The sequence below is a fragment of the Canis lupus genome, chromosome 19 (genome assembly GCF_048164855.1).
Source record: "Canis lupus baileyi chromosome 19, mCanLup2.hap1, whole genome shotgun sequence".
NCBI classification, from domain to species: Eukaryota; Metazoa; Chordata; class Mammalia; order Carnivora; family Canidae; genus Canis; species Canis lupus.
The window spans coordinates 44421202-44442914 of record NC_132856.1 but is presented as its reverse complement, the minus strand read 5'-3'; the positions used below and the strand labels follow the sequence as shown (position 1 = coordinate 44442914).

General features: G+C 49.1%; 2 protein-coding genes, 1 long non-coding RNA gene and 1 other non-coding gene across 4 annotated transcripts in view; 2 read left to right on the top strand and 2 right to left on the bottom strand.

Annotated features, from left to right (window-relative positions):
• The window catches only part of LIMD1 (LIM domain containing 1), a 70010-nt gene extending 59495 nt beyond the window's left edge, over positions 1-10515 (top strand). Inside the window, exons 5-8 of the mRNA XM_072786525.1 lie at positions 4042-4172; positions 4986-5037; positions 5576-5644; positions 6897-10515. Coding sequence (XP_072642626.1) covers positions 4042-4172; positions 4986-5037; positions 5576-5644; positions 6897-7034 — 390 coding nt within the window. The 3' untranslated portion in view covers positions 7035-10515. The remainder of the gene's footprint in view (positions 1-4041; positions 4173-4985; positions 5038-5575; positions 5645-6896) is intronic.
• A 4850-nt stretch (positions 10516-15365) lies between these two features.
• LOC140610442 (uncharacterized) lies at positions 15366-16218 on the bottom strand. The gene is made up of 2 exons (XR_012012090.1): positions 15888-16218; positions 15366-15610 (listed from the first exon to the last, which is right to left on the bottom strand). It is a non-coding gene; the product is annotated as an uncharacterized lncRNA (long non-coding RNA).
• TRNAR-ACG (transfer RNA arginine (anticodon ACG)) lies at positions 16057-16129 on the bottom strand. The gene has a single exon. It is a non-coding gene; the product is annotated as a tRNA-Arg (tRNA).
• Positions 16219-16396: 178 nt separating the features above from the next.
• The window catches only part of SACM1L (SAC1 like phosphatidylinositide phosphatase), a 59388-nt gene continuing 54071 nt past the window's right edge, over positions 16397-21713 (top strand). The window contains exon 1 of the mRNA XM_072786524.1: positions 16397-16519. Within this exon, the coding sequence (XP_072642625.1) occupies positions 16488-16519 (32 nt within the window). The 5' untranslated portion in view covers positions 16397-16487. The remainder of the gene's footprint in view (positions 16520-21713) is intronic.

Here is a 21713-nt window from a genome sequence, read left to right as displayed (position 1 = left end):
CTTTATCTCTTCACTGGGGACAGTTTTTCTTTCCTGGCCTCCTTATAGGGTAAGGTTGTGAGGTTAACAAATACAAAATACTTAGTGTATCTCAGGGATCAAACAGTTCACCATTGGATATCAGGCTTTTAGAATTTCTTTAATATACTGATCAAGGAAAAGTATCATACAACATTCCTTTAGTTGGAAAGCGGTAAATCCCTCTCTAAGCTGACACATTAACTATTCTGGAGAAGGGAATTGCTAATCATTGGTATTTTTTTTCCTTTACCTTTTTATTGAGAAACAACTAGGTAAAGAAAGGGTGTGTGTACATCTTAAGTGCATAGGTGAATGAAGTTTTGCATATGCACATACCTATGGAACCACACCTGGTCAAAGTGTGGATGTTTCCCACATCCCACACCTCAGAAACTTCCTTCTTGTCTTCCTTCCAGTCCAGAACCCCTCCTCCAAAGGTGCCCTCTGTTCTGAGCTCTATTGGTCTGCCTTTTCTCACTTAAAAAAACAATAGCAAAAACCATTTTGGGGGGATGGGGCAGGGCCAGTGGGAGGAGGAGAGAGAATCTTAAGCAGGCTCCATGCCCAGTGTGGAGCCCAGTGCGGGGCTCGATCCCACGACCCTGAGATCATGACCTGAGCAGAAATCAAGAGTCAGACGTTTAATCAACTGAGCCACCCAGGCGTCCCTAGAAAATGTTTTTTAAGTTCATCCATGTTATATCCTGTGGTAGTAGTTCATTTATTTTCATTGCTAAGTAGAGTTCCATTGTATGGATACAGCAGTTTGCAAATCTGTTGTTCTGCCGATGGGGATTTGGGTGGCTTCCAGTTTGAGGCTATTTATGAATAAAGCTGTTGTGAATATCTTTGGCATGTTGCTGGACAGAAACACTCATTTTTGTTGGTTTCGTGCTAACATGTATAAAACAGCAGTGAACCGGAGCCTGCCCTGTTCACGAGGACAACTTGCTCTTGTCCAGTCTTGAACACACCACGGCAGAGCTTAGCCCTGTGAGGGCTGAGTCCTCATTAGTAGCCAAGCCTCCCTGGAAGCATGGCCATCCACCCATTCCCCCAGAGGAGGCAGGGAGCCACACACCCTTAATCCTACCTTCCACAGATGCCAGCCAGACTCCACAGGGATCTGTTTCTTTGGTGGAATTTGTCCTCAATTTTAGAGTCCTTCTGGCAAACCCACCACATTTGAAGTCAACAGTATCCAAATTTATGAAGGTGATTATACCCTATTTTTATTTCTGGGTGTCATCAGGCTTCTTTGGGCCTCAGGGTATTTTAGTTACCTGTTGCTACATGATGAACCACCCCAAGAGGTCATAGTTTAACACAGCTCATTTATCACGATCCACAGAACTCCAATAGGTCTCAGCGGGATGATTGTTCTGCTCCGTGTGGCATTGGCTGGGGTCACTTATTCAATGGTGTTCAGCTGATGTCCCATTTAAGCACCCCGAGATGGGCTCTGCCCTCCAGGCCCCTCTCCCTGTGGCCACTGATCTCATCCAGTCATCTAGGTTGGACTTCTTACAGCAAAAGAGGAAGGAGAGCTGCCAGGCTTCTTAAGTCCTTGACTCGAAATCTCTCAACATCATTTCTTCCCCATTCTGTTGATCACAGAACATCACAAGGCCAGTCTCAATACGCGGCAGGGCAGGGAGGAGGGGCTCTCCTCCACTTCTTGAAGTGAGGACCAGCCTTGCATGCAGGAAGGGAAGGAATGAAGCTTTAGAGGCCACCTCTTCCACACAAGGATAGTGCAAAGTTGAACCTGGGTCCTGGCAGGTCTTCTCTAGGACTTGAGAACTTTTAGCAAATGTCTGTCCGGTAGTGACACCTACTTTTAAAAAAAGAACCCTTAACTGCTGCCAAGAATTTTTTTTTTAAATTTTTATTTATTTATGATAGTCACAGAGAGAGAGAGAGAGGCAGAGACATAGGCAGAGGGAGAAGCAGGCTCCATGCACCGGGAGCCCGATGTGGGATTCGATCCTGGGTCTCCAGGATCGCGCCCTGGGCCAAAGGCAGGCGCCAAACCGCTGCGCCACCCAGGGATCCCTGCCAAGAATTTTTGTAACGCAAGAAAAAGCATGCCTGCAGATGCCATTCTTGGTCCTCCAAGAGAAACAACCAGTTGTCCAATTCCTTATGTAAATTGTGGCCCCCGCCCTCCGCCTCCCCGGTTAGTAGAGGGGAATACTCTGAGCTTGCATGTTGAAAGTGGACATTTCCCCCCACATTAAAAAGAATCATCACAGCAAGTCAAAATGCAGCAAAATGGCATCTGTGTCCTGCCACGCTTCAGGCTCGTTGTGGGTGAAGTTAATTTAAGGGTCTCTTCTGCCAAGATGGCATTAGCCAGAGAGCGAAATGCATTCCAAGGTACAGATTGCCAGGTGGACTTTGGAAGCCCGGCCAGTTGTTCTTCCTATTTTGGCAGTTTATTGCAGATGGAGAGGGGCCTCAGGGGTTAGTGACACACCAGAGGGAATGAGGAAGCTGGGAGAGCACTCGAAGTTGCCAGCTTGCCTCAGAGGCTGCACCGTGTGAAGTGTGGCGTTGGCCTTGGCGGGGGAGAAGCAAGCCTCGGGCTCTGGAAGGTGCGCACCTTTCCTGCAAGTGTCACATGCATCAACACAAACTCAAACCAGTGGTTTTTCCATTTTAGCTTGCATTGGAATCATTTTATGAAAACACCAACTGCCGGGTCTGACCCTAGCTCTTCCGATTCTGGAGATCGGGGCCTGAGGATGTACATTTATAACAAGTTCCCAGGTGATGCTCATGCTGCAGGTCCAGGGACCACACTTTGGGATGAGCTGCCTTAAAAGGAAAACTGTTTGATGTCACCTAGCAAGGGGCCAGGAGGGACACAGTTCTGAAGGGAGGTGATTTGGCCACTCGCTGACATCCCCAAGGACATTCTTTGCATCTCTTCTCCCTCCTACCCTCCCTGTCTTAGCTCTGTCCCAGCTTCTTACCTTTCCAGGCATCATAACCAGATCAAATGACATTCAGAGGAAGAAGGTTTGTGGGACTTTCTCTACACTGTGTTTTATTTTTTTTTATTTTTTTAAAGATTTATTTATTTATTCATGATAGACATAGAGAGAGAAAGAGAGGCAGAGACACAGGAGGAGGGAGAAGCAGGTTCTATGCCGCGAGCCCGACGTGGGACTCGATCCCGGGACTCCAGGATCACGCCCTGGGCCAAAGGCAGGCACTAAACCGCTGAGCCACCCAGGGATCCCCTACACTGTGTTTTAAAAAATCAGCAGCGGGGCACCTGTGTGGCTTAGTTGGTTAAGCGTCGACTTCTGATTTCTGCTCAGGTTGTGATCTCAGGGTCCTGGGATCCAGCCCTGTGTCAGGCTCCATGCTAGGCAGGGAGTCTGCTTGGGGATTTTCTCCCTGTGCTCTTCCCCCTGTGCACACACATGTTCTCTCTCTCTCTCTCTCTCTCTTTAGTAAATAAATAAATCTTAAAAAAAAAAAAAAAACAGAACACCAACAAAGAGGCTTTGCTTAGGCTTGGCTTTGAGATAATGAGTGGTTGAGTCACAGCTTCTGGATTATCACGCTGCAGAGTGAAAGCTGCTTTGGAGGGGCTCTTGGGAGGCAGAAGTTAAGAGGTTTTCTGAGCTCTGCCATTTCCATGTGGAATTAACTTTAATCCTTCCATGGATGGGCTGCCTCCTAAATCTGGGACGGAGCCTTGTGTGGCCCTGCCTGCTTCGCATCATTTCCAGCAAAGAACTGCAGAAGAACCTTCTAAATTATCCTCTGGAGGGTTATGTAGAGGAGAAGGATCCTGTTTGGCTCCCTCCTGTTGTACATTCACCCAGATTTGCCTTTCCTTCCCTGTGATCTCTTGATGCTGGTCCAAGTGCAACTCGGACGAGTGTGCGTCATGTGGTGTGATCACCCCTAGGGTCCCTCGGCCTGACATGTTCCTCTCCTTCCCACCGTCCAGCCCGTCCCTGTGGTCCCCACTGAGTCCCGGCCTCTTCTTTTCTGCCCCAGATCCTACAGGCCCTTGGGAAGTCCTACCACCCCGGCTGCTTTCGCTGTGTCATCTGCAACGAGTGTTTGGACGGGGTGCCCTTCACTGTGGACTCTGAGAACAAGATCTACTGTGTCCGAGATTATCACAAGTAAGGAGGGATGGGGCGCAGAGGGGCCGCAGGTGCGAGCCACGTTGATCTCACCGTGTGAAGGGTGGACACCTGCTGAGGGGCATCCTTGAGCTGCTTGTTCCCTTAGGCCACAGTCCAGCAAAGGCTTAGTGGTTTTAAGGGTGTAGCAGGGGTTGGGATGCGTGGGTGACTCAGTGGTTGAGCATCTGCCTTTGGCTCAGGTCATGGTCCTGGGGTCCTGGAATTAAGTCCCACATCAGGCTTCCCACGGGGAGCCTGTTTCTTCCTCTGCCTATGTCTCTGCCTCTCTTTCTGTGTCTCTCATGAATAAATAAATAAAATCTTTGAAAAGGGGGGGTGTGTAGCAGGGGCCACGGGAGGTCCACTGATGCCAGTGCAGACAGGAACTGGTTATAGGATCATGTTTACTGAAAAATCAGAACCCAAATCCCTAGACTCAGATTCCTAGTGAGGCCTCAAGAGGCATCTGTCAAGCTGGTGTCTCCAGCTTTACTCAGCCTCACATGGCAGCGACTCAGTGCTGAGTGCCACCACCTTGGCGTCCCTGGGCCTGTCCATGCTGGGCACCATAAGGGAGAGAAACAAGGTAATCTTTATGCCTAGTAGAGTAAGAGGGTCCAGGTAGGCTTGGTGCTACTAAACACCTCCCAGGGAATGAGCCAGGCTATCTTGATACAAGGGCTGGGGGTGGGGGGTTCAGGTGAAGAGTGATGGGCAGGAGACCAGCCGTGAGGAAGGCTCCGTATCGGCTTCAGGACTTGCCTCCCAGGAACAAGACAATACACATTCTACTGCCTCTTCTCCCGGCAGGGTGCTGGCTCCCAAGTGTGCAGCTTGCGGGCTTCCCATCCTTCCACCTGAGGTAAGATACTTTTTCAGACCTGTTCTTGGTGTCTTCCATGACATGAATATCTCCCCAGGATCATCGGCAAGATCTGTGTCCCGTCCTTACACCTTTGAAAACAATCCTTCTAAAATGCCCCCTCTGACATTAATAGTGTCCTCACCAAGAAGCCCCTCATTGGCTGGTCTCCCCAGCCCAGTGCCCCTCGTGTGCCCTATTTGCCCCTACAATCAGGTTAAACTCCTGAATTCGACAGTGACTCCCACATTAGAAGATGAGCAGAAAGCTTGCCTTTCATTCGTTATTTTTTAGAAAAATCACTCTCCACATAGGTGGTTTCTTCAGTGTTGACCCTGACATTCCAGAAAGTAGGGTGGCTGTCCCTCCTATTTCCTCTCTCCTCAGTTAAAGATGTCCTCTCTCCAGTGGGGGACCTCACTATGGATTTATGCTCTCCTGAGGCCACCCACTTGCTACCTCAGAATCCCCTACCACAGCTTGCGGAACCTAGTGGGTCTCCCAGCTGGGCTCTTGTTCTTACTTTTGCTCCATCCAGGGCTCAGATGAGACCATCCGTGTCGTGTCCATGGACAGAGACTACCACGTGGAGTGCTACCATTGCGAGGTAGGCCCCTCCCTGCCCAGATGCCTTAAGCCTGTTTAAAAAGTGCCAGAGAAGAGGATCCCAGGTTGACTGGGGCCTGAGATGGTCAGGAAGGTGTGGTCAAGGGCTGCCCTCCAGGTCCAGGGGTGAAGCCTGACTTGTGGGGAAGGTTGGAGGACATGCAGATGTTTGGGACCTGAAGGTCATTACTGTTTTCTCTACGTCTGTGAACTACCAAGTCCTAAAATCATGGCAGTTTGTCTTCATGAAGCTGCAGATGGGAGGTTCTTGGGGACTCTGGGTTTCACATGCTCCATTGTCAGGCAGCTGTGTGATTTGGGGAGCAGATGCCCTCCCCTCCAGTTTATAGGCCATTCTGTCCACCAAGAGCGCCTTCCTGAGCTGAGCTCTGGAAATCATCAGAAACCAGCCCCTCCTTGAGAATAAGCACGTCACTGGTTGGTGTGAAGGTGGGTGGGGGCCCATCTACCCCCTCTCTTACCTTGTATCACACCGGGGCTGAAGGAGCCCCAGGGGCCCTGTGACTCTCAGGCAGGGCCCCTCACCGGCCCACATGAAGGGTGCACACACTTTAAGTGCCCATGGAGTTTCAGCCAGAATCAGGTGGATTCACCCATGGAGGGAGAGTAGATTTCTTCTTTTGTGACGCGGTGGGTGGGAGAGGGCATGGGGGTCAGGGTGGGAGGCTGGAGCTCACTGCCAGCATGGAAGATCTAGGTGGGAGCCCTTGCCAATGGCACCCCAGGCCGGAGAGAAAGGGGGTGGGGCCATTTGCTCAGGACAGTCCTCTCTATGCATTCAGTGTGGTGCTGTCCCATAGAAACCTGAGAGCCACAGGTTCAAGTCACAGGTGTCATTTTGTTTTCTAGTAGCCACATTAGAAAAAGGAAATGGATGGGATTCATTCTTCTAATATTTTATTCAACTGGTATGTCCAAAGCGTTGTATCCATACGCAGTCGGTATGAGGCATTTCTCACGAGGCCTCTTTACGTTCATTTTTTGCCCTAAGTCTTGGCAGCGCCATGTGTGTATACACTGAGGTCCCATCTCCCTTCTGACCAGCCCCGTCTCAAGTGATCCATAGGGACGAGTCACCCCTTCACTTGGCAGGACCCCCCCTTCTGCACTGGCATTTGCTGCCCCCAGAGAATCATGCAGCACCCTCTGCTGGTCCCCGGGACGTCGGCCTCTGGGTCAGTCTTGCAATCCCTTGTGTTCTGGTCTGTTAGCACTGTTTGCTTCCCCCCCAGGACTGCGGTCTGGAACTCAATGACGAAGATGGTCACCGCTGCTACCCCCTGGAAGACCACCTGTTCTGTCACTCCTGCCATGTCAAGAGACTGGAGAAAAGCCCCTCATCTGCAGCTCTTCACCAGCACCGCTTCTAGCCGGAGCCTCTTGCACACCTCACGCGGCAGAAGAGAAGCCAGGGCAGCAAAGCAAGACATCTGCCTGTTGGCTCCTGTGGCCCCTGGGGTGGAGGTGGGGCGGGGGGGGGTGGGTTTCTGCATACGCCTGGGGTGCCTTTCCTTTCACCAGGGAGGTGAGCCCTACCTGTCTGGTATGTGTATTTGCCAAGTGCCTTCCTCCACCGCCACGCCTTCATCACGTTACTCAGGAAGACGCTCCAGCAGTGTGTGGCAGGCGACAGGGCATTGCAGCAGCGCAACCGCACGCACCTGCAGCCCCTCTGGGAATAGTCCAGGCTTCAGGGGGGAAGGTTTGCACTGAGCATGTTTCACAATATCCTCTGCAGAGAGATCTCAGCTGCCAGTACAGTCAGCCCTTTCCTCTCCCTTGGGAAAATACCTGCACCCGAACACTACCCCCACCCCGTACACGTCCATGACATGATTTAACACTGCACCCAGACACACCACACACACACACACACACACACACACACACACACACACACACACACAGCATTATTTAAGACTTCCACCCCAGAGACTCCTTTCGTCTGTAGAATGGCTGCAAATTTTCATTGCGTTATGACAAGAGGGAAGCTCTGACATGTGCTCTGCATCTTAGGAAGAATTTAGTGGGTAAACCAGAGCCAGGTTTTGGAATACGTGAGCCAGACGGGGTTTTGTTGTGATATACACTGACAGTGTTTAGGGTACCCCTGCAAATCCTCCCTTCCTTAAAGGCAGCTGGGAGCTCGAAGGAGATTTGCTGTGTTCTAGCCAAGTGTGCTTTGGGACGAGGTCTTGGTGCAGGCACCAGGCCTCCTTTGCCCACTGGTTTGCACTGTTTCCCTCTAGAGCTCTCGAGAGTCTGTGACTTCGGAGTTGCTCCCACAAAGGCAGGTCTCAGGATCCCACATGGTGGGGGACCTCTCCATGCCTGTTTCAGCTTCTTTATCAGTGGGCTTTGGGCCATCCTGCCCACATGCCGAGAGCTAGCCCCTTACACACGGGGAGTGTGTGTGTGTGTGTGTGTGTGTGTGTGCATGCGTGCATGTGTGTGCGAGATCTCTAAGAAGCATAGGAGTGGGTGCCTCAGGACAGATCAGTGTGTTCATCTCCCACGTCTCTCCCTCACCCAGTTCTTGGCACAGGCGTGACGTGTGAAGAAAGCGGTATAAGGTACACTGCTCTTGTCTGTTGTTTCTTCTTTTTTAACTCTTTGCCTCCACTTTTGGTCTTCCACACACACAAAATACCTCACGGATACGAGCTACGCAGATTAGAAGGCGTCTGGCCATCACACTGAACTCACATGCTGGTGTGTGACGAGCCTCTGCCTCCACGTGGGCCAGACTCCAGTGGCTCAGGTCCCTGTAACCCGAACGTAAGGTCAGCTGTCTGCAGATCAGATCAAACACGGGCATTATTGCCCTGCTGCATTTCATCATGCTGGTTCCCCAGGGTCGCTGGCAAGGGCTGAGGGAGGGCCACATGCTGGCAAGATATCAAGGCCACCTGCGTACTCAGGAAGCATAGCTTGCCCTGCGTGTCACCCTCCTGAGGCCAGACGTCCGAATTCCTGGTATTTCAGTGAAAAGATGGTGTAAAAAAATAAAAAAGAAGGTTGGCTGACATTTGCCCACTTGGCCCGCTGGCCTATGTCTTGTCACAGGAGGCAGGGGCCAGCTCATGGCTGCTAGCCAGGTCCGGGGGCATCACGTTGGCATCTGCTCCCCGCCTCCTCACCTCACACCCAGGGCAGCAGGGGCCGTGGAAGGCGATCCGCAGAGCCCAAGGCACTTGGGACTAGCAGCCTTTTCAGTGGGGCCCGGCTCCAGCTCGAGGCCCTGTTTTGCTTCATCTGGTAGCTGCTGCTATAAGAAGCACAGAATCGGCACCATGAGTTGTCTCCTGTTTTTCTTAAGTTCGTTCTGTTAGATGGCCAGATGTCACTTCAGTCCATCGATTCCGTTGCATAGGTTGAGCCTCCAGGAGCCTGTGGATGATGCATGGGGCTGGGGAAGTGAACCCTGGGGCTGAACCCCCCTCTTCCCGTAGAGTTGTCAGCTCGGCTCTGGCAAGGCTGGTGGGCGTGTGAAGCCAGCCAATACATCTTGTCTTGGCCAACCTAGGAACATTCCTGGCCTTGCTGACACCTTGACTCCACTTGCAAGTCCAGCAAAAGTGAAGAAAATTGCCTGAGAGCAACCGTCAGAAGCAGGGACTTATTTGCAAATTGGGTAGCTAATTAGTTAGAAAAATCTGTGATTAATTTTTTTAAATGAAATGTTTTTAAGTTGCTTTGATGGAGGTGATTTGGATATCTGCCGATACGGTGTTTTATACTGTTGGGGAAAGAACCATAAGAGTTTCTAGAAGCCCTAGAAATTGGAGCGGCGAGTGGCGTTGTTTCAGCATCCTGGAGAGAGCACGGGTAGGCATCTCACGCGAGTTTTGTTTCTCAGGCTCTTGCGCTAAAAGCCCTGAGGAGACGTTCACCTGCGTGGCATCTTAAACATTCTGTAAGCTGTTAGCCAAACAGAATTATAATGGGGTTGCATTTATAGGCACCTAGAAAGAAAACACAAGCACTGGGTACACCCAGGTGCATATGTCTGTTTTTAAAAGTAGAGCGGATAGCCCTTCCTGAGTTCCCTAGATAGCTCTTGGCCTTTAGATAAACAAGAATTACGGTCCGATCGCAGACCCCAAAGCCAGCCCCCAGCCCTCTCCCCCACCTCGTCTTGCCATTCGTTTTTTCCTTCCCCCAGCGAAGGCCGCGCAACAGCTGCCAGGGTCTGGGAGAGCCAATAGCCTGGTTTGGCCGGCTCTTCTCTCTGTTACTGTCCTACCCGGCGCTGGGCAAAGAGTGATGTGTTCATCTCTCACCGTGGAAGGGCGTTGGGTCCTGTCTGCGTCATCGCCCGTACCTGGCAGCGGGACTTTGTTCCTCTGTGGTCAGTGCCCGAGACAGAACCTCTTTGGGCCGGGGCCACTGAGGCGCTGCCGCCAACCACATGTGCGGGACTGGACTCCAGACCGGCCTTGTTGGCTGGACACCCCCACTTGTTCCACCTCTGTCTGCCAGGAAACCCGAGTTCTTTATAGTCTCCTCTGTGCCAGGAATCCATTCTCATTTCCAGGTTATTTGAAATGAGTCTTAAAAAGCAATAGAAGAAAGTGAGTAAAACACGTTAGCTGTCGTTCCGAGCCGGAACTGGACAGACGTAGGAAATTCCCGTATGATGTATGAAAATTTCACCGTGCAGGGAAATTACTTCCCTCTGAGATCTCTTTTCCTATAAAAATTATTCAAAATTGTACTGTTACTGTCAAATTACTCAAAATATTGTTACTATGAAATTATTCAAAATTGTACCGTTACTATCAAATTATTCGACATATCATGCCAATAAACTGCATCAATTTGTAGACGATTAAAGTGTTCTCCAACACAGTGACGCTCACTGGGTTTTCTTTGGGGTGTGTGGAAGTAAGCAGACAGTGCTTTTTGCTAACTGGATTTGGCTGCCTTTTAGAGTTCTAGATCCTTAAGGGAACACATGGGCATCAAAACTACAAAAGGTCCAAGATTTTAGCCCCCTTGCCCAGCTAATAGGGTAACATGCTGTGGGTTCATGGATCGTGGTGGAAGTTATGAGACTCTTAGGTCAGAGACAGAGGAAAGGTAAATGTGCACCAGCCATAAGTGACTGAATCCCTGAGCCTTCATCCCACGAGGGCTCCCAAGAAGAGGGCCAGGTGGTGGCCCGCATGCAGCTGGGCTGCATTACAAGACACCCAAGCTTAGGGAACCTCAGTTTTACACTGACCAGTAAGCCTGCCTGAGTGTTGCTCCAGAGAGAGACACTGTGTCTGCCTGTGTCTGCCACCCAACACCGTTCAGTACAGCCAGCATCCCAGAAGAGACAGTCTGGAACTGAGGCAGTCTAGCTCACACGATGTGCAAGAATGTGAACGACCCTTGGAGAATCCTCTTCCGAGAATCAGCAGTTTCTTCACCTGGGTCCTAAATATTGAGACACAGGGTCATGGTGCTGTAGTGGTGATCGCTTTGTCTCCTTTTGTGTATGTTGTTTTTTTCCTAGTGAGGCTCTGATCAAAGAATCCCAGAGGTGAGTGGCCCTCTGGGTTTGAGTCCAGCACGCACAGGAAGGCAGGCCTTGCAGAGGGAGGGGCTGAGTGTGTGCTTGGAATTCCTGGGGGCAAGGGTGCGGTGGTCCAGGGACTTGCCTTTCACTGCTCAGTACGTGAGCTGGTTCAGGCTTCGGGTTAGCTCTTGTGGCTGCCAGGTCTGATGTACTAGGGACACGGGAAAGCTGAGAGCCAGGGTATTGACAGGAGTGGTGTCTTACTGGAAAATACAACCTCTTTTTACATGATGAGAGCACATATACTGATTTTACAAATGTGGGCTGCCGTTTGCCTGTGACCCTGATGCTATAAGCAAAAAGGGGGAAAGGTGGCCTGGACCCAGGTGTGCTGGTACCCCAGCTTTAGGGTGGGAGGTGGGGGTTAGGCCCTGATTTGTGCTGTGCTGTTGGCTGGTTGTTTTTGTTTTTGTTTTTGTTTTTTTTTGGCTGGTTTCTATGGTGTAAATCTTGCCATCACTGCCAGTTTCAGGCTATCCATGTGAGATCCTTGGCCCTGGAGCTGGGAGGAGATGGCACAGTCAGGAGTGGATGCTAGCCGGCACAGGCCTTTGGGCCATTTGGGGCTGAAGCAGTGTGGAAATCTGGCTTGGTTTTAGGTTCCATGATTAAAGCAGTAACAACAGTGACAGCTGACATTTATTGTGTGCTCACCGTGTACTAGGTACTAAGGATCATATTCTTAATAATCTTCTATTTTCTGGACCACTGAGTCACAGAAGGGTGAAGTAACTCTCTGAACATTCAGTACCCAGTAAACCAAGCCCAGGCAGTCTCAGCGAGAGGGAGTGTTTCCACCACTCTGGCTGCTGGGGGCAATAGTGTCCTTCAGTGGACTCCTTCATGAGAGCCACCTAGCCTGAAACACTCATTGTGAGGGGGAAGAGGGGCCTGTCGCTGCTCTCTGCTGGCATCTCTATTGGTTTCTTATTGCTTCTGGGACAAATAACCAAATTAGTGGCTTAACAGATTCTTCATCCTACAGTTCTGGAGAAATAGGCCTCATAGGGCTCCAATCAAGGTGTCAGCAGAGCCAAGTTCCTTCTGCAGATGCTAGGGGAGAATCTATCCCTTGTCCTTTTTTCAGCTTCTAGATGTCACCCACACTCCTTTGCTTGTGGCTCTGTCTTTGAAGTTTGTTATCCCACTTCCCCTCTCTCTCCCCCTCCTGCTTCTTTCTTATGAGAACCTGTGAGATTACACTGGGCACACCCATCTGGGCTAGGATAATCCCCATCTCATCTGGAGACCCTTAACTAATCATAGCTGCAAAATCTCTTCTACTTTGTAGGAATAGCTATTCATAGGTTCTGGGGGATTAGGCCATGGACATCTTGGTGGGAGGGTATTACTCAGTTTACTACAGAGTCCAACAAACTTTGTAGGTGGAATGGGAGACTATCCTGGGATCATTAGGTGCATTTTCTTCAAGCATGGCTAACGGTGGGGCTTGCATTTTCCTTGGATTGAAAACAGAGGCGGCCTGGGCAGCCCGGATGGCTCGGCGGTTTAGCACTGCCTTTGGCCCAGGGCGTGATCCTGGAGACTGAGGATGAGTCCCACACGGGGCTCCCTGCATGGAGCCTGCTTCTCCCTCTGCCTGTCTCTGCCTCTCTCTCTCTCTGTCTCTCATGAATAGATAAATAAAAATCTAAAAAAAAGAAAACAGAAGTGCTTCATATATGAAAGTGATTGGGACCTGTAAAAACAAACCAAAATAGGCCATACTCTGGGGTGGGGGGAATAAGCCAGTGTTCTGGTCCAGGAACAGGTTCCAGGTGTGTGACTGCTGAGGTGTAGAACTTTTGGGAGAAGCCCTGGTTACCTAAGGTACTCCCGTCCCTCGGTTATACACCTGATATACAACTGATCCAAGTCTTCAAGGACAGGTGGCTGTGGGACCTGGCCTACAGCAGGCTGGTAATAGAGAAGTGAGGAAATGCACCCAATTTGGAGACTTGGCAGAAAGGCAGATGTGACATAATGAATGGATCCAAAGTATGTAAGAGCTACATTTGGGAGCCACACTTCCCTAGAGGAGCATGGACCTAAAAGCGAGCAGCAGAGATGGTACCAACAAACCTCATCTGCAGCTTAGATTGCTTCCATGGGAGGCCCCTTGGCAGATTTCGTAAAAAATTATATTTGTATTTACATAGGTAATATAATTTCACTATAGGAAAAACTTGGCTAAAGACGTCAATTTATATCACTTATCCTTGCCTGATTTCTTATCCTGAACATTGTTCTCCTTAGATCCGATTTTGGTTTGTTAGGCATTTTAAAACCCCAGAAGAATGGCTGTCTCTGCCTGGATTAGTTTCCATTTTCACTGAGTGTTCATAAAGGCCTTGGCTTGTATTACACAGCTGGCAAAGAAAGTTCAACCTCTGTGTCTTTTTTTTCTGTGGTGAATATGTTTAGAGTCCAGGGAGGAGCTCTCAGCAGGGTGGTGGCTGTTCAGCTGGAAGCATTCTTTTCTTAAAGCCTTAAGAGATAGGCTGCAACTCCTATCCCCATTTTATTAAAGAGGAGGAAATGTCCAAGAGCTCACAGCTGATGAGCTGAAGGATTATCAGGATTTAAAGATAAGATCTTCTGATTGAAGGCTGAGGTGCACACGTGAGTGTCATTCATGCCCAGATAGGGAATGACCCTGAGTCCACTCATGCGGTCCACCCTCTTGTGCACAGCAAGCTCAAGACCAGGATGGCTTTGAGGTCAAGAGCCCAGACCCAAGTTCTTCTTCTTCTTCTTTTTTTTTTTTTTAAAGATTTTATTTATTTATTCATGAGAGACACACAGAGAGAGGCATAAATATAGTTAGAGGGAGAAGCAGGCTCCCCATGGGGAGCCTGGTGCGGGACTTGATCCCTACACACAGGGATCATGCCCTGACCCAAAGACAGACGCTCAGCCATTGAGCCACCCAGGTGCCCCCATACCCAGGTTCTAACCCAGGCTCCACCGCCTAATTGCTCAATAACCTTAAGCAAATTTAGTTCCTGATGTAAAAATGGGGTTAACTAAACTTGCCTTATAGGATTGTTGCAGGATTGATTGAATGAGTCCAAACAGAGTTTAGAGCTCTTAATTGCTCAATAAGAGTGACAGACTGTTAGACTCAATTGATCTTTCCACTGAGAGAACCAAAAAATAAACAACAGATGGACTAAATGGGAAAAATACAAACACACAAAAATGTGAAAAGATCACATATGCCATAGAAAAAAACATAAAGTAAAATATTGCTAAATTTGAATATATAGTAGTGAAAACTACTTTAGGTTCAAAAATACCATAAGGAAAAGGTAAATGATACACCAGAAGACTGTGATTTGTTTGATAGCCAAAGGATTAATATCCTTTATGTATTCTAATAAATCTAAGAAAAATTGAATATTATACATATATCAAGAGACTATAGATACATTGAGTCATATATGTAAAAGGAAATTTTTTTTTTGAAAATTGCTAAGAAATCATAATGTAACCTATGATACTGTGTTGGTTAGCAAGCAAGAAAACAGATGCTGTTGGGCAGCCCGGGTGACTCAGTGGTTTAGTGCTGACTTCGGCCCAGGATGTGATCCTGGAGACCCGAGATCGAGCCCGACGTCAGGCTCCCTGTATGGAGCCTGCTTCTCCCTCTGCCTGTCGTTGCCTCTCTCTGTCTCTCATGAATAAATAAATAAAATCTTAAAAAAAGAAAACAGATGCTGTTAATGGAATTGTTGGTTTTAGTTTTCTGGAGGGCATTTGAAAATATGTTCCAAGTCTCAAAAATGTCCATTTGATCATTCCACATCTAGAAATTTATAAGGCACATCAGGAATAATTCAACACAGCATTATCTTTAAAAGTGTTAAGCTGACAACAACCTAAATTCCCCCAAAGAAGGTAATGCTAAAAATGATCTAGTTCTTGGCTGGGGTAGCTTCAAAGTATATTTATTCAATGTCCTTAAATCTCAGAGAGAGGGCGAAAGGGACAATATGGGAACACAAAGACCTTTCTAGTACAATCCCCAAATTTGGAAAATTCCGTGAGCAGGTATATTCCTATTAAAAAGCGTGGAAGCAAAAATATCTAAAAGGAAAAAAAGAATCATTAATAGTAATAATGATCTTGGGATGGGAATTCACATTTTTATTCCAAATAGTTTTCTGTATTTCACAAATTGTGTAGAATTTTCTCAGGAGAAAGAAAAAAAAAGTCCTGTTGGAGAGATGACTTGATGGATGTCCGATGTCCCACGGCTTGGCCAGGCCAACTTTCAAAGCGGGTTCGAGTCCGCTTTTCTCCGCAGAGGTTTGGAGACTTCTCGGGTCTCTGAGCCACTCGTAATCGAATATGCCAGATCCCCTGGGGGTGACCGCACTGTAGACACATGCACGTGTTAAGGCTTCCCGGGGGGGCCTGGGGACCAGCGGGCCCTTGCACGCCGAGCCCCCTCCGAGCACGGGGCTGCGAGGCCCGCACCCCTGCAGCGCACGCCGTGCCGGGAAACGTGCTGCGCCGCTCTTCCCGTCTTTACGGGACTCTCGGCCCCCGGGGCAGGGGCCAGCGGCTCCGCCGGGCCCGCGCCTCGGGGTCACCAGGTGGAGGACCCCCGGCCGCCTTTTCAGGGGTGTCTTCCTGGAAGCACCCCACTTACAGGGACTCCAGGCTCCTGCAATCGACAAACCACCTCGCACGACTCCGAAGATGACATTTCGGGGAAAGTGGCGGTAAAATTCGAGACTCCCAGCCCTTCACACTCTAGTTAGAATCCTTCCCGGGGAGACCCCGTAACATCAAGCTCAGCGGGGACAAAAAGCGCGCCCCGAGCCAGCCAGGAGTCGAACCTAGAATCTTCTGATCCGTAGTCAGACGCGTTATCCATTGCGCCACTGGCCCCGTACTGGCCCGGCCCTGGCTGCGACATACATCACCCGTGACGCGGCTCCCAGACGCTCCCGGCCGCGCCACGGCCTGCGGCGCCGCCCGCGCACAGCGGCCCCAAGGCGCTCCGCCAATCCGCGGCCGCAACGTCACGGCGCTCTTCCGCGCGCTCCAATCCGCGCGTCGCGCGGCTGCTTGGCGCGCTCTCCGCGCGAGCACTAAGTTTGGCCGCGGCCGCCTCCCGTCCGCTCGGGGGGCCGACGGGGGCGGGGCGAGGGGGGGAGGTGGGGCGAGCCGGGCGCTGCGGCCGCCGAGCGGGGCGATCGGTCGAGCGCGGCGGCCGGAAAGAGGAAGAAGGAGCTGGTGGTGCACGATGGCGGCGACGACCTACGAGCGGCTGAAGCTGTGAGTCCCCGCGGGCCGGAGGCCGTTGAGCGGAGGGGGAGGCGGGCGGGCGGGCGGGGCGGCAGGTGCGGGCCGCGGCCTCGGGCGGGGGGTGGGGGGCTCCGGAGTCCCGGGGCTGCGGGCGGGCGCGAGGTCCCCGCCCTGCGCTCCCGGAGCTGGTCGGCTGCGGCGGCGCCGAGGCCCTCCGGAGGGGCCCCGGGCCTGGGAGGCCTCCCCTCGCCCTGCTCGGCCTCGGCGCCCGCCGCGGGAGCGCCAAGCTGCGGAGCGGGCCCCAGCGAGCCGGGGCGCGCTCCCCTCCCCTCCCCGCCCCCCCCCCCCCCACTTGGTTGGTTTGTTGGTTTCTTGGAGAGGCGGCGGCTAAATTCATCTTTATTTGCTTAGCAGGGGAAAGGAGAAGTTGGCTTGTTTGTGTTTTCTTGTTTCAATGGACCCATCGCACACCGCGCGTTCGAGGCCACGCACAAATCGACACACCTTCCCTGGGCACCAGAGCCCTGCCTGGCCAGCCTGTAGGATGCAGGAAAAAAGAAAAGAAAAAAAAAAAAAAAAAGAACAGTCAGTATACTCTTGAGGTCCTGAAGGATTCATGTGGTTTTTAAATATTACACAGCTCAAGCCCAAAGCAGGTTGAGGTTCCTCTTGACAGCCAGAGGCCGTTCTCGAGAATTTTGGCCACTGCTGCTTGACTTCTCCCTGAAGCCAAGTTCTCGAGGCTTTGGGCGATAGGCTCTGGTTGTCAGAGTGGTAAAGTTAGCATCTGTAGGTTCTTTGGGCTTGTTCTGAATCAATTAAAGGTGCGTTTTCTGTTAGCATTACCATCAGCTCCTTGGTTTTCCTGTCTCCGAATTAACTTTGTTGTGCTTTGTGTTTAATATTTTCCCTCCAGACTGAAAAATCCGGCTGCCCCATTCTGAGAATGCCCTTGGCCTCAGAAGCAAAATGTCGTTTGGAGGAAACTTACCCATCCCTAAATGAGCTAAAATGCCTCGGGATCTAGAGGCGGAGGTATCATATTTCTCTTTGTAGGGCTACGGAGGACATCACAGTGTGGTCTGGGCACTTCCTATGCTCTCTGGAACCTCAGACTCACTAAACTCTCTGGAAGGTTCAATTTGAAGTTGAGGCGCAGAATTGGGAGTGAGGTCATCTACTTGGCGTGCGATATTTTGCAGAAAAGACTTATTTTTTCCTCAGCCCACTCCTTTGCCGCTTTTGTGTTCTGTAATTGTCTTTGAAAGTCCCAGCTGCACACTTCCTTGCCCGTTTTCCTTGCCAGGTTTCCTGATTCTCTCCCAGTTCCCCTCTGCAAGGTGATCACCTTGCTGGTGAATGAATCCAGCAAAAATGTCTTTGACTAGGGTACTGGCTGGGCCGGTGTCACGTGTGCTGTGCTGGCTAATTAGGTTATTGTTGACTATCTGATAGTCACCGAAGGGCTTAATATGATCCCACACCAGGTCTCAAATGTGTTTAAGCAATATGGAGCCTTGGCTTTATGCGCCTCAGTGTTAGGTTATGAAATGCAGTTGAATTTTCCTGTGGCACAGATTAAAAGGGATGGAAGACTTTTGAATTCTCATGATTGCTTATATATTGCCAAGGAGACACAAAACTCATCAGTCCAAACCTTCCAAAACAAAACAACTCTATATCCATAAAAGACAAAGGAAATTTGGCCCTTACGTGTGGGGATGATGCTTTTCTATTGATTTTTGTAGAAATGGAAACTATGAGTGAAAAAGTAAGTGTGGGGTTATGTGAAAGTCATTCTCTAATTTATCAGTCCTTAACTTTATTACCCACCTCCCCAGAAAAGTTTTGAGTGCCTCTGTAAATGTGAAGATCCTACTTCTCTGTAATTTTGTTTTTCTTACCAAGAAATTTGTGAGTTGGAATCTCTGTTCTTAATCCTTCCTTCTGGCCCTTCCTGCTCTGAGGCATGCTGTTCAAGGTTTTTAAATGCGGCCTCTGACCCTAGCAGTGTTCTTTTTTAGATGCATTTGGAGTTGGCAGTAGTTTCTGACCCATGTAAGAATTAGTAGGATCCATTTTTAAAAACGTGCCTAGAAATGTTTTAAGAAAGATCCATACAAGAGATAGTTTGATCATTTATTATAAAACTACTGCTACTGCTGAGTGTCACAACATTGAAGTGCTCCGGATGTTAAATAATAATTTGTTCTACATTATGTCACCAATGTGCAGGCCGCCTCTGTCCTGTATGAAGTTCACCTTCCTCTTTGATGCCCTGATTTTATCAGCTGCTCTCCTACTTAAAATCTCCAGCTCCATCTTGCTGAGTGATTGAACCTACATTTCTTAGTCATCTGGATTCCAGCCTCTTTCTAAGCTAACCCTTAACCTCCTTTTCCCTAACTGCTGAGTGCATTCTTTCTCCCTTCCACCAGTCTTGGCCACCCTGTTTTAGCCTCCCGCTTATTTTATTTTGGTCCTTCTATCAAAATGCTTTCTTCTTCCCCTCTTTACATGCTGATCACAATCATGGACCCATGGTAGAGCTGAGAGATGCAGACTTTTTTAGTCAGAAGAGACTTCGATTCGAATTCTGTCCTTGTCATTTGCTTTGCATCATGGCCATGTTACTTAACCTCTGAATTGGTTTTTCATCTGTGAAAAGAGAATGGTCCTACTTCATATAATTATTATAACGATTGAAAGAGAGTGTAGATGAGATACCCAGTGTAATTTACAGAGACTCATTTTCACTGAGAAGCCTTTTCCCCACATCTTTCCCTTCACTGAGCCCCTATAACACTCTACTGTCATAGAGACTGGACACCAGATGTCCATCTGGCTTGCACCTTCTGTCTTTTAGGATTGATATGCAGTGTATCATTTTTCAGCGACAGGAAGACTGAAAGTTGAACGATCAATCCACAGAACTGTTTGCCTTTTTTTTTTTAAGATTGATTATTATAGTGGGTGTGCAGGGGAGGAGGGTAAGAGCTAGGGAGAGAAAAACTTCAGCAGACTCTGCTGAGTGTAGAGCCTGATGTGGGGCTCAGTCTCCTGTCCCTGAGATCACAACCTGAGCCAAAACCAAGCCTCAAGATGCTTAACTGACTGTGCTACCCAGGTGGCCCCCTCCTTTTTTTTTTTAAGTGGGCTCTGCGTGGAGCCCAGTGTGGGGCTTGAAATCACAATCCTGAGCTCAAGATTGAGCTGAGATCAAGAGTCAGACTTTTGGGAGGGCTGGATGGCTCATTTAAAAAAAAAAAAAAAGGGTCAGGTGTTTAACCAGCTGAGCCACCCAGGTCCCTTTCCATAGCACTGTTTGAATTACTCATTTTGCCACTTAGAAATGATGAAATCATTGTAGTGCATATGCTTTGTCCCTCCCACTAGATTGTAGATCATATTCAAAACACCTTAACATTAATTTTTTCTCTAGTCCTCAGTACCTAGCATAAAGCCTTGTGCAGAGAGATCCTCAGTGAATCACCTAAGTAAATGAACTTTCCAGTGGAGAGATACCACAGCCAGCATTTCAAAACGAACACAATTTTTTGGAGTAATTTGGAGTAATTTGGAACATATTCTTTTGAAGTAGCAGCAGCTTAAGTCATTAAGTCATATTTGATTGTCTTTCAAATGCTTCTGTGAAGTCATAGGTTGATGTATATCCTCCATCATTGTTGAAGAGGGGAATAATTGCCCTTGGCCCCACAGTTACAGTCAAGCCAGGAAGAACTGGCCTTGGAACACAGCAGGCCCAGAGTCCAGAGATCTTTCCATTACACTGCATTATTCAAATTACTTTTTTCTTATCAGATTGCTTTCACCTTAGTCTTTGGATGTGCCTGGTATAGAAGTGAGTCACTTATATTTGAAAATAGCTAACATGTCCATATGGATTTTTAATATAGAAAACAATATCGATATGTTTAGAATTTAAAATTCTTTTAAGACATCCAGGCAGTTCTGAATAATCTATGTGACTCCTTTTTCCTTTTTTTTTTCTTTTTTAGATTTTATTTATTTATTCATGAGACACGCAGAGAGAGGCAAAGACAGAGGCAGAGGGAGAAGCAGGCTTCCTACAAGGAGCCTGATGTGGGACTTGATCCTGGGATCATGCCCTGAGCCAAAGGCAGCCGCTCAACTGCTGAGCCACCCAGGCATCCCTCCTTGTTTCTTTTTAAGTTACCTATGTAGGCATGGATAAAGTCAGACAATGATAAATTTGAAATTATGAAACAAGTGCAATAGAAATCCATTATTGGAAACATTTAAAGGACCCTCGCCTTCCCCTCTTTAAAAGGTTAGCTGAAACAGGTGTAAAGCTGGAAATTCTTTAGAAAGTGTATAAGGCCGCAGCTTGCCTCTGAAGAAACCTTGTTTCTTCAGTTAGGAAGTCACCTTTCTTGGTCAAAGACAGCCATAGCTGTGAGGTCAGTGAGACAGCTACAATGCAACCCTGACCAGACGTAAACGGAGTTACACAGTGGTGAAGACATATGTGGTCTGTCCAGTACAAGCAACAGTCAGCTTATTCACACATCACTTTGCAAGGAAGGATGGAGGGAAGGGAAGGTTATAAATTTGGGCACAGATCTGCAGAGTTTATTTCCAAGATATTCATTGGCTTGGTAGCTTAGGCTGGAGGGTCTGCACTAGGCTGCAGGCTGGGCTGCATCAGATCACATACTGCACTTGTTTTAAATGCATATTCCGGAGCTTCACATGAGGCCTAGTGAAAAATCAAGTTGGGGCCTGGGAATCCTCATGTTTAACTAGCTGTCCTGGTGGTTCTTCTGCACCCTGAAGCTGATTGGGAACCAAGGGACACTGGTGTGGTAGAGTGGCATTGTTTGGAAGGCTTGGGGGCCCCTAGAGGAGTTTACTGTGGATTAGAGCCTCAGGTTAGGTAGCAGTTAGATTTGGTCCTGTGAAGGAATCTGGTTTTTGGAGATGATGGTTTTAGGATGTGCAGAGAATAGGAAGTAGATGGGACCTCAGTGTTTTGAGGAAGAAGATGGAATTAGAGTGCATTAGCTTCCTGGAAATATCAACTGTTTGGTATTGTGTTGGGCTCTTGGGTGGTCTGGGATGAACCTGGGCTGTAGGAAAGACACCCTAGCAGTGGCTCAGTGAGGCGGAAACCCCTGGAACCCAGAGGGTGGATGGATGAGGGCTGGTGGTAGCACCTTCTGGGTATAGGTATAGTGGGCTC